Below are 15,949 nucleotides of genomic sequence, written 5' to 3'. Positions count from 1 at the left end.
ATGTTTTTTTCCTCATCAATCTACACACAATAACCCATAATAACACAGCGAAAAACAGGTTGTCACGCCCTGACCATAGATTGCTTTGTATGTTTCTATGTTTTGTTTGGTCAGGGTGTGATGTGGGTGGGCATTCTATGTTGTTTTGTCTAGGTTGTCTATTTCTGTGTTTGGCCTAGTATGGTTCACAATCAGAGGCAGGTGTCAGTCGTTGTCTCTGATTGGGAGCCATATTTAGGTAGCCTGTTTTCCTTTGTGTTTTGTGGGTGGTTGTATCCTGTGTTAGTGTTTTCACCATACGGGACTGTTTCGGGTTGTTTGTACTTTTGTTATTTTCGTTCAGTGTTCGTTTTTGATTTATTAAATATATCATTATGGACACTTACCACGCTGCGCATTGGTCCTCCTCTTCTTCCAACCACGACGAGCGTTACACAGSTTTAGAAATTTCTGCAACTGTMTAAAAAAAACTGAAATACCTTCCTTACATAAGTATTCAGACCCTTTGCTTYGAGACTCCAAATTGAGCTCAGTGTAATGATGTGYGCTGAGAGTCGGGAAGCAAGTTCAGGGAGCGAGTGTTTTAATAAATAAACACACCATAATACAAAATAAGAAACACGAACAACGCACAGACATGACACGGAAACAGAAACAATGACACCTGGGGAAGGAAACAAAGGGAGTGACACATGTAGGGAAGGTAATCAGGGAAGTGATGGAGTCCAGGTGAGTCTGATGACGCGCAGGTGCGCGTAACAATGATGACAGATGTAAGCCATAACGAGCAGCCTGGTGACCTAGAGGCCGGAGAGGGAGCACACATGACACTCAGGTWCATCCTGTTTCCATTGATCATCCTTGAGATGTTTCTACAACTTGATTGGAGTTCACCTGTGGTAAAATGTATTGATTGRAAAATGACTTGGAAAGGCACACACCTGTCTATATAAGGCCCCCCAGTTGACAGTGCATGTCAGAGCAAAAACCAAGCCATGAGGTCAGAGGATATGTCCGTAGAGCTCCGAGACAGGATTGTGTCGAGGCACAGATCTGGGGAAYGGTACCAAAAAATGTCTGCAGCATTGAAGGTCCCCAAGAACACATTGGCCTCCATCATTCTTAAATGGAAGAAGTTTGGGAGCACCAAGACTCTTCATAGAGCTGGCCGCCGGGCCAAACTGAGAAGAACCCCCCTGAGAAGACCCCCCTGAGAAGGGTCTTGGTCAGGGAGGTGACCAAGAACCCAATAGTCACTCTGACAGAGCTCCAGAGCTCCTCTATGGAGATGGGAGAACCTTCCAGAAGGAGAACCATCTCTGCAGCACTCCACCAATCAGGCCTTTATGGTAGATTCTCTGGTCTGATGAAACCAAGATTGAACTCTTTGGCCTGAATGCCAAGCGTCACGTCTGGAGGAAACCTGGCACCATCCCTACAGTGAAGACAAGTACAGAGAGATCCTTGATGAAAACCTGCTCCAGAGCGCTCAGGACCTCAGACTGGGGTAAAGGTTAATCTTCTAACAGGAMAATGACCCTAARCAMACAGCCAAGGCAAAGCAGGAGTGGCTTCGGGACAAGTCTCTGAATGTCCTTGAGTGGCCCAGCCAGAGCCCGGACTTGAAACCGATCGAACATCTYTGGAGAAACTTGAAAATAGCTGTGCAGCGACGCTCCGCATCCAACCTGACAGAGGTTGAGAGGATCTGCAGAGAAGAATGGGAGAAACTCCCCAAATACAGGTGTGCCAAGCTTGTAGCGTCATACCCAAGAAGACGCTGTAATCGCTGCCAAAGGTGCTTCACCAAAGTACTAAGTAAAGGGTCTGAATACTTATGTAAATGTGATAGTTCAGTTTTTTTTATATATATACTGTATTTGCATTTTTTTTTTAAAGAAAACGTTTTTGCTTTGTCATTATGGGGTATTGTGTGTAGATTGATGAGGGGGAAAAAACGATTTAATACATTTTAAAATAAGGCTGTAATGTGGAAAAAGTCAAGGGGTCTGAATACTGTCCGAGTGCACTGTATGTAGTGGTGTAATAATGATATATGATGTACTGTTTATCTTTGATTTATGTGAGATGTAAGTGCCTTAATGTGTTTGGACCCCTGCCTTGGCAGCAGCTAATGGGAATCTCTAATAAATACAAATAAAATTACCAGAAGAGCTGCATTTATTATAATTTTTTATGGGAAGCATTTACCAAATATWAAAAAATCATACAGGAAATGTAACTGCCTCTCCTGAAACAGTTACAACCCTTAACTGACCTGCTGTCATGAGGTTTGACTGCTCTCAKTGTTCTAGAATGTCAGTGCAGATGTCGAGGGTGGTTTGTCTTCCACTTGGGAATGGGGAAAGACCATGGGGTCTAGATCAGTCTTTGGGCAGATGCAGACACAGTCAATGTCACAGAATGTGTACCACTACCTGTGTACAGTAGGGTGTAAAAAAGCAACCAGGACAGCAGCCAAACATATGTTGTTGTTTTTGCCTCAGATTTTGATATCCTGTGTTCTGTTTGGGACGGTAATTCATGTTAAAGCACACTTCCTGTCAGTCTTGGTGAGCCGTTCTAATGTTCTTACCACACATACAGTGGACTCAATCTGACAGTAATCTATCTGGAAACAGCAGCTGGCAGAAAGTGCCAGAGATAAGAGGGGTGAATTAGCTCACCTTCAAGACAAACACTGAACATCCTCAAGCATACTCAAGAGGGAGCTGGTTGCCTCCCTGTGACCGTGCTGGCACTGACATGCTATGATTCTCATCCATGCATACACAGTGAACGGTTCACTCGACGGCACAGTTCATGTTTGTCTGTTTAACATCTAACAAATGGTAAATATTGCCCCCGGAATGGTCTATTCTGGTTGCTTTGCCTGCCAGAGTACACTGCTGAGGGCCCATTTAGCGCATGGTCATCCGAACCCCTAAGCCAGACTTATTAAGTCAATATAAAACTTTCATAGTAGGGGAGGGCTGCAGGACACGGGGGAAAAATTAAGAAAACAGTTTGATCTTTGGACACCAGAGCCATGGGAGAATAATCCCAGAAAGCTATCAGAGTTTGCCCGAATCAAGAGGAGGATGTCTCATACTGTATCCTAACATATAATTCTTTGGAAGAGCACCAATCCCTACAAATAGGTCTGTAATATAAGGAGACCAGATGCTGAGGCTTACCCTTGATCTTTAAAATGGCTTTAGGCATATTTCCTACTGGGTTTACTTCGAAGTGACAAAGCTGCAGAGATAAAGTGAAAAGCTGGGCTATACTGATGTAGGATTGTAATTTGAGCCAGTTTGCTACAGCAGAAAAATGAATCCTGCAGCAATAGTAAATGTTAACTATAATTAATGGACATTTTTGTATGGGTTGATACATTTTTCGTAACTTCAGAAGCCTTTTTAAACCTCAATACACTACAATTTGAAATATCCTGCATTGCAGGAAAGTTCTCAAGCAACAGGGTGATCAAATTAAGATCCTACATCTGCACTGTATATTGATAGCTGGCTACCAAGCTTTCTTCATTCTCATGTTGACTAGTTTCACCAGTAACCAACAAACTCTCAAACCTAATGAAGATATCGTACAAAAATACCCAATATGTCGTGGGGCTGTGACATGGTCTCCTTTGTCTTTTTAAACGGTCTAGCACAGCTGATGAAATGGCCAGAGGGGAYTCTTTGTGCTCCGGGCTCAGTAGTCAACGTATTCCTCCGCAGCTGGGTGATTAAGACTCCCTCTTGTGTGTGTGTTAGTCTGATCCTCTAGCAAAGAGGGGAAAACACACAAGCCACACCGCTGTTCTGTTTCAGCATTCATTGGATTTCATCACTGATATTTGCACCTTGTCATCACACCACAGCGAGAGCTTATTTAGGACAATACTGAGCGATACATCCAAGTGATAGTGGTAGGGAGATTGTGTCTAATCGAGAAACTGATAGTGAGTGCAACGGAAATGGCTGTATATCAGCAATTATTAGGAAAGAGCTTGATTCCAATTGTGGTTAAGCTAAACTGTACTGCTATTGTATAATGTTAAAGGAATGGATTGCTGGATGAATATTTATCAGGTGAGTAGAGGAACTAGGGGGTAATATACAGTAAGCAGTAAGTATGATGCATCGCCATTCAAATGCAAATATGAAGAGGGTACCTCAAAATGTTCACCTCATTAAAGGAAGAATATGAGCCACTATGGGAATAACTTATTTTATTTTAACAAAAGTGCAATTCCACTAGAGCCTGACCGATATATAATTTCACAATATTATCGGACGATATTGGCCTTTTAACGCTACATCGGTATCGGACAATAATTCCACCGATAACCTTTATTCAGTCATTAGGATGAAAAAAGGGAATCTCATGCTTATCGAAAAACTTGTGGCCATCCTCATGATGTGTCATTAATTTCACAATATAAGAAATCAATTGAAGCATATTTTTTGAACAATTGCTGTTTTTGATGGCAATTTTTGAGAATTCAGTGTGGAAAAATTACACCTTTTCATTTCCCCAGCGTAAAACAGTAATATCGGCCCCCAAAAATGGTCGGGCTCTAAATTCCACTACTCTGCAACCACTCACTGTTCTGTTCATCAATTTAGCAGAACATTCTGGTATAAACAGGATGACTCTGTTCTTTAAGGACATACTGCATTTTTACAATGGGAAAAAAATATTTTTGTGATAGTCCAAAAGGACAATATAGTACACACCCCTCACCCATCTGATGCAGAAAAACAGACATATCTCATTTTAACCAGAGACCGCAACTGCTAAAATCTTTAGATCCCAACAGCTGGAAGCATTCGTTACACTTTACTTTACATTGTGCTATTTTTTAAAGTAGTATTAACAGAAAATGCAAAATGATAAACATACTTAAGAATTATGGTTTTGTTTATTTGTGGTAGCAACATGTGCAAATGGTTGTGAAAATCTGTCGAAGTCGACTCCAAAACCAAAAATGCAATGCTCCTTTTCTTGGCTGGCTGGCTAGCTAGCAAACGTAGCTACACACAATAATACCAAAGTCAATATCAGCATGTGAAGTACTTAGCTAGCTGTAAAATCGCCTAAACAAACTTCACTATCAATTTAGGTGTCTATCTCACTGAGTTCAACTTGCAGTTCCTCTCTGACCAGGATGAGTGCGGAGTACGTTGTTATGGCAACAACAGCCCATTCCCATGTTTCCCACAGACACACAGGGTGCATTGCGAGTTGGTACTTGAAGGGTAACTGAGTTTAATAATTTTGTACACTGTTTAGATTGAGCACATCTAAGCAAAATATATACTTTGTCATGACGCACGCAGACGCCACGCAGACGACACCATTCTGTATACTTCTGGCCCTTCTTCAGGTTAACTAAACTCCAGATGAGCTTCAATGCCAGTAAAACTAAATGCATGCTCTTCAACCGATCGCTGCCCGCACCTGCCCGCCCGTCCAGCATCACTACTCTGGACGATTCTGACCTAAAATATGTGGACAACTACAAATACCTAGGTGTCTGGTTAGATTGTAAACTCCCCTTCCAGACTCACATTAAGCATCTACAATCCAAAAATAAATATATAATCGACTTCCTATTTCACAACAAACATCCTTCACTCATGTTGCCAAACATACCCTTGTAAAACTGACCATCCTACCGATCCTTGACTTCGGCGATGTAATTTACAAAATAGCCTCCCAACACTCTACTCAGCAAATTGGATGCAGTCTATCACAGTGCCATCCGTTTTGTCACCAAAGCCACCACTGCGACCTGTATGCTCTCGTTGGCTGGCCCTCACTTCATATTCGTCGCCCACTGGCTCCAGGTCATCTATAAGTCTTTGCAAGGTACATCTAGCACATCTATCACTCCAGTGTTAAATTGCTAAATTGTAATTATTTCACCACTATGGCCTATTTATTGCCTTACCTCCCTTATCTTATTTCATTTGCACATGCAACAGTATAGCTTCCGTCCCTCTCCTCGCACCTACCTGGGCTCGAACCAGGGACCCTCTGCACACAGACAACAGTCACCCACGAAGCATCGTTACCCATCGCGCCACAAAAGCCAAGGCCCTTGTAGAGCAAGGGGAACAACTACTTCAGGTCTCAGAGCGAGTGACGTCACCGACTGAAACGCTATTAGCGCGTACCACCGCCAACTAGCTAGCCATTTCACATCGGTTACACACACTGTATATAGACTTTTCTATTGTGTTATTGACTGTATGTTTGTTTATTCCATGTGTAACTCTGTGTTGTTGTTTGTGTCGCACTGATTTGCTTTATCTTGGCCAGGTCGCAGTTGTAAATGAGAACTTATTCTCAACTGGCCTACCTGGTTAAATAAAGGTGAAATAACATATATATTTTTAAATGATGATATAAAGGGATGGATGTGTTCTAGACAAGTATGCCCATACTATCTATGGGCTGATTTGGCGATCTGGAGTGCAGGTCATGTTTTTAAGCGTTATGAAATGTGATGGTGTGTTACCCCTATCTCCAGTGACGAGAACCATGTAGCTATGATGCGTTCCTAGTTGGAACTCCTACACGGTTTCGTGATTTCACAGACGGACCACTTAGAAGTTAAATCATGGGGAACATTTATATTTTACCCACTGATAAAAAATAGTCTCTCACCAAATTGACAGGAGTTTCATGATTTTTATTTCTGGGGATGGATTAGCCCTTCAATGAATACCAGGTAAACACCTGCAGAAATAGGACTGTATCGGTACTTTGTATACAAGTCTGTGTGTGTGTGTGTGTGTGTGTGTGTGTGTGTGTGTGTGTGTGTGTGTGTGTGTGTGTGTGTGTGTGTGTGTGTGTGTGTGTGTGTGTGTGTGTGTGTGTGTGTGTGTGTGTGTGTGTGTGTGTGTGTGTGTGTGTGTGTGTGTGTGTGTGTGTGTGTGTGTGTGTGTGTGTGTTTTGTGTGTGTGTGTGTGTGTGTGTGTGTGTGTGCAGTGTTTCCCCTATATGCATTTACAGGACACACTGGTGTGTATGTGTGCAATGTGCCTAAATGTAGGTGTTCCTACTCTGCAATGTAGTTATGTTTTTGCCTCTGTTCCTTTGCCCTCCTCTGCTTGTAGCCTAAAGACAGTTCCTGTTCAGACAGACCGGGTCTCCAGCTCCAGTAGCCCCCAGTGTGCAGGCAGGTTCCTCTGTCAGAGGACTCCAAGGACAGGCAGCCAAGTGTGGAGAAAGCGATTTGTCTTGCAGGCTGGAGCCGGGCTCCCGAGACCACTTCCACAGGTCTGATACTCAACATATCCTCCCTGCGCTTTAGAGAGCTCTTATAGGGGAAGGTTTGCTGCTCAACCCTGCCTTGTACTACCACAYTCCAACGCATCCGAGGTACAAGTCTGACATCAAACACCCTCCCTCCCACTTCAACTGCTTTGTGATGAGCTACATCCACCCCGGCTGTTACTCAGGAGTGTTGTGGCAGCAGGTATACTTTCACAGCCTCCACGGTGTTGAAGATAACAAGAGGATGTAGAGAATTGTACACTGGCGTGCATGAAGGAGTGAAACACTAATAATAGTCACTGAGTGGGGGGTGGCTGTGCGCTTTTCAAAGTTATTACATTAAGCAGAATGAAAGTTGCTATTAATCGGTTTCTTTCACATACTGGGTGGCTTGGGGGAGAATTTTGTTCTAAATCCTTGGAGTTTTAGATGGATGAATGGTCTAAACCGTTGTTCATTACATTTCACTGTCTACAACATGCTAAACACATAACCTCCTACTGTAATATAGAATTATGCTGCGGTTAGATGGCACGAGGCAGACACTAGATGCCAAACATGATGTCATTGTTTTCAATGAGAGAACGATGGTAAATACCGTTGAGTCWGGCAGTGAATGCCTTCAGCCACTACGGTAGACGGGACTTGCCGCCAGAGTTCAAATATTTCAACTTTTGTCATCTGCTGTAGTGTTGTTTTCTACCGGATGTTGATTTGCACGGTTTGTTTCCTGAAATCACCATAGGAACACATCCCGTCATGCTGGCTTGCTTTTGTCATCACCGTCTTTCTTGCTTTCTTGTCCCGCTATGCCGATTGGTATGGCGGTTTTTGCGTCCCTCATCTAAATGCAGCATTAGGTCTTTCCGTTAAAATAGAATATTCATTAATACATCGGCAGGAGGTAATAGAGTTTGTAATAGTTATACTCTAGTTCAAAGGTCACATTGAAATCAGTGGTGGAGAGCAGACAGGAGAGGACTATTCATTAGGAGCCATGGTGCCGTAAGATCAAATGAATACCAATCACTCGGTAGAACATATATATCTTCTTATCCCTCGCCTTGACCCAGCCCTGCCTGCAACTACAAAGATAAATGAACAGTAAGCGCTCATTTAAGTAGAAAGCAAATGGAAACATTTTATCATTGGAAGGGAGGAAAGGAAGGCAGTTTCAGCCACTGGAGGTAATCACAGTAATCCATTCTTTTCAGTTAGTGGCTCACAGCATGTTTATAGGTCGGCATTAATCAGAGCAGAATGCATTAGCCGGGCATCACAGAGACATTGCATAGCAATGTGTTGTTTAGAAATGTATATGATGTCGGCCATACCAATGCAGAGGAGTGAAGTCTAGAATCCAGAGACTGCTGGAAATAAATATTTGGAGTTTTCAGATACACATTATCGACTACAGTCTGTTGGAATGTACTGTATCTTTGGTGTTAGAGGCAACAACAAGTGATTTCTCTATCATATTCATCATCTTTAATCAACGTATATTGAAGCCAAAAATCTCTGCTCTGCTTAGATGTCAGGTTGGCACATTGAAACTGTGATGACTTGAAGCCGGTCTGACAGACTGACATGGCTAGTAAGAGTTTTAGAATGTACTGTAAAGCCTGATTCGATTGTCCATAATAGATTATGGGGCTTGGCAGTCTATCAGTCTATGATCTGATAGGACAGATGCCAAGTCCACTCAAAAGTCATCAACAGAATTAATGTTTCTCTACTACACCGTAATTTCTTCATTTTAACAGCTTGTTTGTGTGTGTGTGTGCATGTGTCTGTGTGCGTGTGTGTATGTGTTGATGCTCCTTTCACTGATTGCTGACCGGCTAGTGGAGTAGGTCAAAGCCATTTGCACCTCCTCTGGGTGGCTTCACACCAGGGTGATCCCTGGCGTCTGTGATAACAGCGCTTTAAGAGCCCTCAGGGTTCCCTTAGGCTTGGTAGAAACAGCAGGTTGTTACTAAAGCAGTATATAAAAAAAGGTCAAATTGAATATGAAAAAAACAAAAACACATTGAACAAAGAATGGTTGGACATCAGAATGAGGGAAGAAGAGAGAAAAGGGTGGAAAATGTGTGCATTGGCAGTAGAGGTAGCTCAAATTATAACCCTCTTGACATTTTAGCCTGAGTATTTTTCGCTTTCATTGGTTGAAGATGCGATTGTCTGCCGCTTCGACGACTAAATGTTAAATTGCTTTTCACTGCTCTAGAAAATAACCCCATAACTTGTACCAATTTAGTCAAGGAGGCCTGAGCCTGTAGATGTATATTCTAGTGACAATTTACTCTAAAAATGGATTCCTCATGGTAAATGGTGAATGACTGATCCTATATCCACATCTAATCAATTGATCCTATATCCACATCTTGGATCAATTGGCTTATACAATTAGAAGCTAATGCAACAGACGCAAACACAACAACCCAGCATTTCCATAATGTCATGTGCAGACTGACGACAGTAACGTGGGCGTACTGGGACATCTTAATAGGTCCGACCGTGCAGCAAATGGGAGCTGGCAGATTGTGGGCTAGTCAGTGGATGGGCCAGTGGCAGGACAGGATGCTCTAATGAGCCATCTCCCAGAGATAACTGTCTAAGAGACATTAGGAGAGGAGGGGGCCCTATTAATATCTCCGCTTCATGTTTCCCTGTAAGCAGACTTCCTCAGCGTCTGCTTTCACAGTCCAGTCCCCAGCTGAAACACATACACACGAGTGCGCGCACACACACGCCGAAGCCATCGTCATCGTCATCTGCCATCAAGTTACATTAGTTTGGTGTAAAAGTAACCCTGTGGCGTTCTTATTGAAGCAGAGAAATAAAAACATCCCTTTAAGGTGGAAATAAAAGTTCCCATTTCCAGGTACTGTTACTACTCATTAACCTTGAGCTGTCTGACTTCATTGAAGTGCAATTATTATTATTATTCGACATTTTTTAGGGGGGTGTAATTATGTTTTCTGCAGATATCAAACTTCGTCAACATTGTGCTGCTCACTGAAGTTTGCTGTGTTCACTCATGTCATTATCGTGTCATTAAAAACCACAGGCTAAATGCTACATATAAAATTCTAAATTCTGAAACACTGTTATACATTTTCTTAGCAGAAGGTCATGTGATGATGAACAAATTCAATACAGGTCAAATGGCTGCTGTCATGAAACATAATATATTGGTCAAGGTAGACTCAGTAATATGACATTATAAACAACCGGGCAACTTCCTGCTTACAGCCGCTGTTCGTTCTCCCCAAAGTGGGCATGCCCCAAGGGAGGGAGCAAATTGGAAGAGCAAATGCTGTCTTGGTAGATTTGAAGTCTGTTGTTGTTGATGTCTGTAWGCAGGAAACCACCCTGTTGTGTGTATGATGATGTTATATGGCTGAGTATACCTTTAAGACATATCAAACTAGGAAAGGAGACAATAGCTAGGATTGACTGACATGTGACAGAGAGCACATGAGAACAATATGTAGGCTACCTGTGAAACTACAGCATATAATACAGTACTAATTCATGTGGAGTACTTATTATAGGCCTAACTACTGCACTCAGAGAGAGAGAGAGCGAGAGAGAGCGAGAGAGATGGATGGATTGATTCCCTTTCTTCTCTCATTACGCCAAAGGAAGGACAGACAGTTATCAGGTGTATGTGTGTGTGTGGAGTGTCTGTCTGTCCGTCTGTCTGTCTGTGTGAGTCCGTGCTCCCTGGTCTGCGGTCAGTGTGTTACCGTACCATCAAGGCCACTTATGGTGTTAAATTCAATCTTACTGGGCCTCATAAGGCTGATAACTTCCATCCAAGAATCTACTCTCATGTCTGCCTCTCGACTGCTATACTTAATTTAGTMCAACGCAGTGATGTAATGGAGGGTAAATGCAAGTAAACACAGTTTACCCACAATTATTTTTGCTTGACAGTTTACCAACTTTTGCGGAAAGTGTAGGGAGTGTTACTTTTTTCACTGCGACCGGCAATAAGAGTTTACCCATCTATTTTGTTTTATCACTACATCACTGGTCCAATGTACAGACAGTCCATGTGGAACTATCCACAGCCATAAGTCCAAAAGCTTCACTAACCTTCCCCATCAACTCAGCATGCCCTAAATGCATGGTCATTAACTTTACTGATTCATTTTCTGTATCACTCACAGAATATACTGTAAAGGTGTTGAAGAAGATCTGTCCACAAAATAAATAAATTGCTGGCTAACAATATGTGCCAACTGCTGCAGCATTCCAGAAATGCTCATATTGTAGATAGGCTTACAACACTTGGTCACAGCAAACAGTGAGGAATGGAGGCAGACTCTATAAGACARACCGGTAATCTTATCTCCTTTGTCTCAACAAAAGCCAGAGTTTCCAGTCAGTTGTAGACGAGCATTCTTTACAACGATTTCAGTTTTACATAAAGCCTTGTAGCAGTCAACCACACAGTGATAATAAACATAGTTATAAACTGGGTGGTTCAAACCCTGAATGCTGATTGGCTGACATATCAGACTATATACCATGAATATGACAAAACATGTATTTTAACTGCTCTAATTACTGGTAACCAGTTAATAATAGCTTATAATAGCAATAATAGTTTATAATAGCAATTAGGCACCTCGGGGGTTAGTGGTATATGGCCAATATACCACAGCTAAGGGCCGTATTCAGGCACTCCGCGTTRSGTTGTGCTTAATAACAGCCCTTAGCCRTGGTATATTGGCCATATACAACACCCCGTGCCTTATTGCGTAATTATAATTAGGCTTAATTATAACATAATTATGGGCTCTATTTGTACTGCCAGAAGAGAAGAGAGTATCATGCCAACATGTATCATCTCAGACAMTAAACTACATTTAAATAATACTACTTGACAACCCTAGCCCAACCTATGCACGCCATTCCACAATGCCAAATACTCCACTGAGATGGTTAACTAACAGAAAGAAGTGCTTTCACTCATTCACAGTGACTTTTATAAATCAATTTAAATACAAWTGTATTTGTCACATGATTCGTAAACGTCAGGTGTAGACTTACAGTGAAATGCTTACTTCCCAACAATGCAGATAGATAAAATGATAAATAATAGAAAACTAGAAAAATAATAACACGAGGAATAGATCCACAATGAGTAACGGTAACTTGGCTATATACAGTACCAGTACCGRGTAWACAGCTAATAGGTGACATAAGGAACTGTTCAATGAGGATCACATCACACAGGCATTTATAAAAATATAAAAATATGCAGATTTGCAGCTGGCTCATGTTACAATAGATGCACAAATCGTAGAGTAAGTGGACCGACAATGAATGGTCAACATATTTTAATTTCTAAATATGACAAGCTAAGGGGGGAAAAAAGCCCAATGGTAGAGAGGGCTTCAATTTCTGTTTCTCCATGGATCATTTGGACATCTTGCCATTTGTCAATTAGAAATCATCATCAATTCAAGCGCTCCAATAACAATTGATGAATAGACTACAATRAATGAATGTAGGCAATTAAATAAATAGGCCTACACTATTATGGATCTACCAGCAAATCATATATTATTGGAATTTAACACTCAATTCACATCATATTACCATAACTTTAAAGTCGGACCATTAGATATACCGTATGTGATAGGTAGGCTATGGCTTTCCCTAAAAAGGCACATTTAGTTCCCACGAAATAAATGGTCATTCGTTTTCTATGTGTAACTATGTGCAATAGTTATGCAATACTATGAGCCACTATAATATKAATGCTATTTTATTAAATACTTTCTGGTACCTGCAGGCTTTTCACCTGTTTTTTTGTTTTTGTTTTTGAGCAGAGCAATGAATGAATACTTGCAGCATGCAATGCCTACCTGAGATTTATGCTGATGTCCATCTTCGAGTTCTGAAACACTGTTCATGATTTTCCATCGATCATTTACCATTCTCTGAAATTCTTAAAATCCGAGATTTGACATCATTGGTAAAGGGAAAGTGTCAACCAGAGGGTCTATGTTGTTTGAACTATTCCAATAAGAAGGGGAAAAGGTTTACACATAAAAACTACTTCAATCACTGCACAGATCTCTACAATTCTAAAGGAGGTCCAGATGGGAATCTAGTAGTACAAACATGTTGATATCATACATACTTGTAGAACCCCTTGCAAAGAATAGTTGCTTTGAATTTTCGCAGTTAGGAAATGCTATAACGTTCCTTCTTGTTACTAAAAAACACACATGCACTTTGACAGTAAGCGTTCGATGCGTTGCAGATTCTAATGAATCAAAACTTCACCCGCGTTATTCAGAACCTAGAAGAAAACCTGCTTCTATTTCCTCCGTTCTGACTCAAAATTACACGTGTCCTGTCGAGGTTTTACGCGTGGGCTATGTACGTCCTTGTTAAAAAGTGAGAGAGCTCGGGCAAGAGATAAAACCGCCTCTGGTTTCCCTGGTTGACGTTGATAAACATGAAGCGGCTCTCTGATTTGATTCAACGCGCAGTCAGATTAGCAACATATTGCATTGGGCAAGAGCGTCTCGACGTGAAATCCAAGCTTCAGTGATTCCCCTTCGCCGTGCGAGTCCGCGCGCGTGTATGCGTGTATTTTTTATATTTTTTATTTAACCTTTATTTAACTACGCAACTGTGAGAGAGGCTGTGTGTGTGTGTGTGTGTGTGTGAGCGCGCGCGAGTGTGCATGCGTGCATGTGTATGTGTGCATGTGTATGTGTGTGTGTGTTACATTAATGCCTGTCTATAGTCTACCTGCATGGGCTTTATGCACCGTTTCCTCTCCCTCTGAGATGATGCAGGTAATTAATTGCATCTCAACATTTCCACAGGAGAATAAGGAGGACGATAACTTGGAAATGCCGTTCACTAGTAAAGGTCTTTGCATCAATATAGAAGACAAGGAGGCAGGAAAATAGAWAAGAGACAAACTATTACTCTTGGATATTTATTTGATATGATGAATAATATTCATAAATATAATATTTATTGTCTGATTCCCTCTTAGGGCCTGCTTAGAGTGCTGGAGGTGTGTGTGTGTGTTAGAGTTCTTATCAGGCCTGAAAAATAGAGCCGGTATTACCCAAGGCCTATGAGCTGAAGCCCGAGCCCTGGTCCGACACATCACAGAAATGTAAGCCAAACCCGAATAAAAGCCAGATTTCCAGAAAACTGCCTTTCCTGCAGTCAAATGACCATACCTTTCCTGCAGTCAAATGACCATACCTTTCCTGCAGTCAAATGACCATACCTTTCCTGCAGTCAAATGACCATTACCTTTCCTGCAGTCCAAATTGTACCATACCTTTCCTGCAGTCAATGACCATACCTTTCGCCAGTCAAGATGACCATACCTTTCCTGCAGTCAAATGGGACCATACGCTTTCTGAAAGCATGTCAAATGACCAGTATACCTTCCTGCAGTCAAATGTCCATACCTTTCCTGCAGTCAAATGACCATACCTTTCTCCAGTCATACAATTGTGTCACATACCTTTCCTGCAGTCAAATGACCATACCTTTCCTGCAGTCAAATGACCATACTTTCCTGCAGTCAAATGACCATACCTTTCCTGCAGTCAATGACCATATTTTCCTGCAGTCAAATGACTACATCTTTCCTGCAGTCAAATGACCATACGCTTTTCCTGCAGTCAAATGACCATACCTTTCGCAGAATGCCATATTCCTGCAGTCAAATGACCATACTTTCCTGCAGTCAAATGACCATAATTCTGAGTCGATCATACGTTTCCGCAGTCAAATGACCATAATCACATCTGTCCATACCTTTCCACAAGTCAATGTCCATACTTTCCTGCATCAAGAATGACCATACCTTTCCTGCAGTCAAATGACCATACCTTTCCTGCAGTCAAATGACCATACCTTTCCTGCAGTCAAATGACCATACCTTTCCTGCAGTCAAATGTCCATACCTTTCCTGCAGTCAAATGTCCATACCTTTCCTGCAGTCAAATGACCATACCTTTCCTGCAGTCAAATGACCATACCTTTCCTGCAGTCAAATGACCATAACTTTCCTGCAGTCAAATGACCATACCTTTCCTCCAGTCAAATGACAAAATCGCCCTCTAGAGGCCTCCTGGGTGGCATGTTATTAATAGTTTTCATAATTTCATAATTAATAAACATTATTTCACAAAACCTGCTGAAATTCCGGTGTTTCTATGTCAAATGTTATTGTTATATTATAAAAGTTTGGACACACCTACTCATTCAAGGGTTTTTCTTTATTTTTACTGTTTTCTAGTGAAGACATCAGAACTACAGTGGGGCAAAAAAGTATTTAGTCAGCCACCAATTGTGCAAGTTCTCCCACTTAAAAATAATTTTGGTGGAAAATAAGTATTTGGTCACCTACAAACAAGCAAGATTTCTGGCTCTCACAGACCTGTAACTTCTTTCTTTAAGAGGGTCCTCTTGTCCTCACTCCTTACCTGTATTATGGCGACCTGTGAACTTGTTATCAGATAAAAGACACCTGTCCACAACCTCAAACAGTCACACTCCAACTCCACTCATGAACCAGACCAAAGAGCTGTCAAGGACACCGAAACAAATTGTAGACCTGCACCAGGCTGGGAAGACTGAATCTGCAATAGGT

At 41.7% G+C, this 15,949-nt stretch overlaps 1 protein-coding gene across 2 annotated transcripts in view; it reads right to left on the bottom strand.

The window, feature by feature from the left end:
- Window positions 1–13,935, bottom strand: part of fibcd1a (fibrinogen C domain containing 1a) — a 128,905-nt gene extending 114,970 nt beyond the window's left edge. Inside the window, exons 1-2 of one of the 2 annotated variants that reach the window (XM_024001087.2) lie at window positions 13,457–13,935; window positions 13,179–13,261 (exon numbers count right to left, since the gene is read on the bottom strand). In XM_024001087.2, the coding sequence (XP_023856855.1) occupies window positions 13,179–13,250 (72 nt within the window). In that variant the 5' untranslated portion in view covers window positions 13,251–13,261; window positions 13,457–13,935. Of the gene's footprint in view, window positions 1–13,178 lie in introns of both variants that reach the window. The other variant, XM_070446919.1, reaches the window with a different exon arrangement.
- Window positions 13,936–15,949: the final 2,014 nt, after the last annotated feature.

The sequence above is a fragment of the Salvelinus sp. IW2-2015 genome, linkage group LG15, assembly GCF_002910315.2.
Source record: "Salvelinus sp. IW2-2015 linkage group LG15, ASM291031v2, whole genome shotgun sequence".
NCBI classification, from domain to species: Eukaryota; Metazoa; Chordata; class Actinopteri; order Salmoniformes; family Salmonidae; genus Salvelinus; species Salvelinus sp. IW2-2015.
Note: the sequence above shows the minus strand (reverse complement) of the source record. Positions and strands in the feature narration are given on the sequence as shown.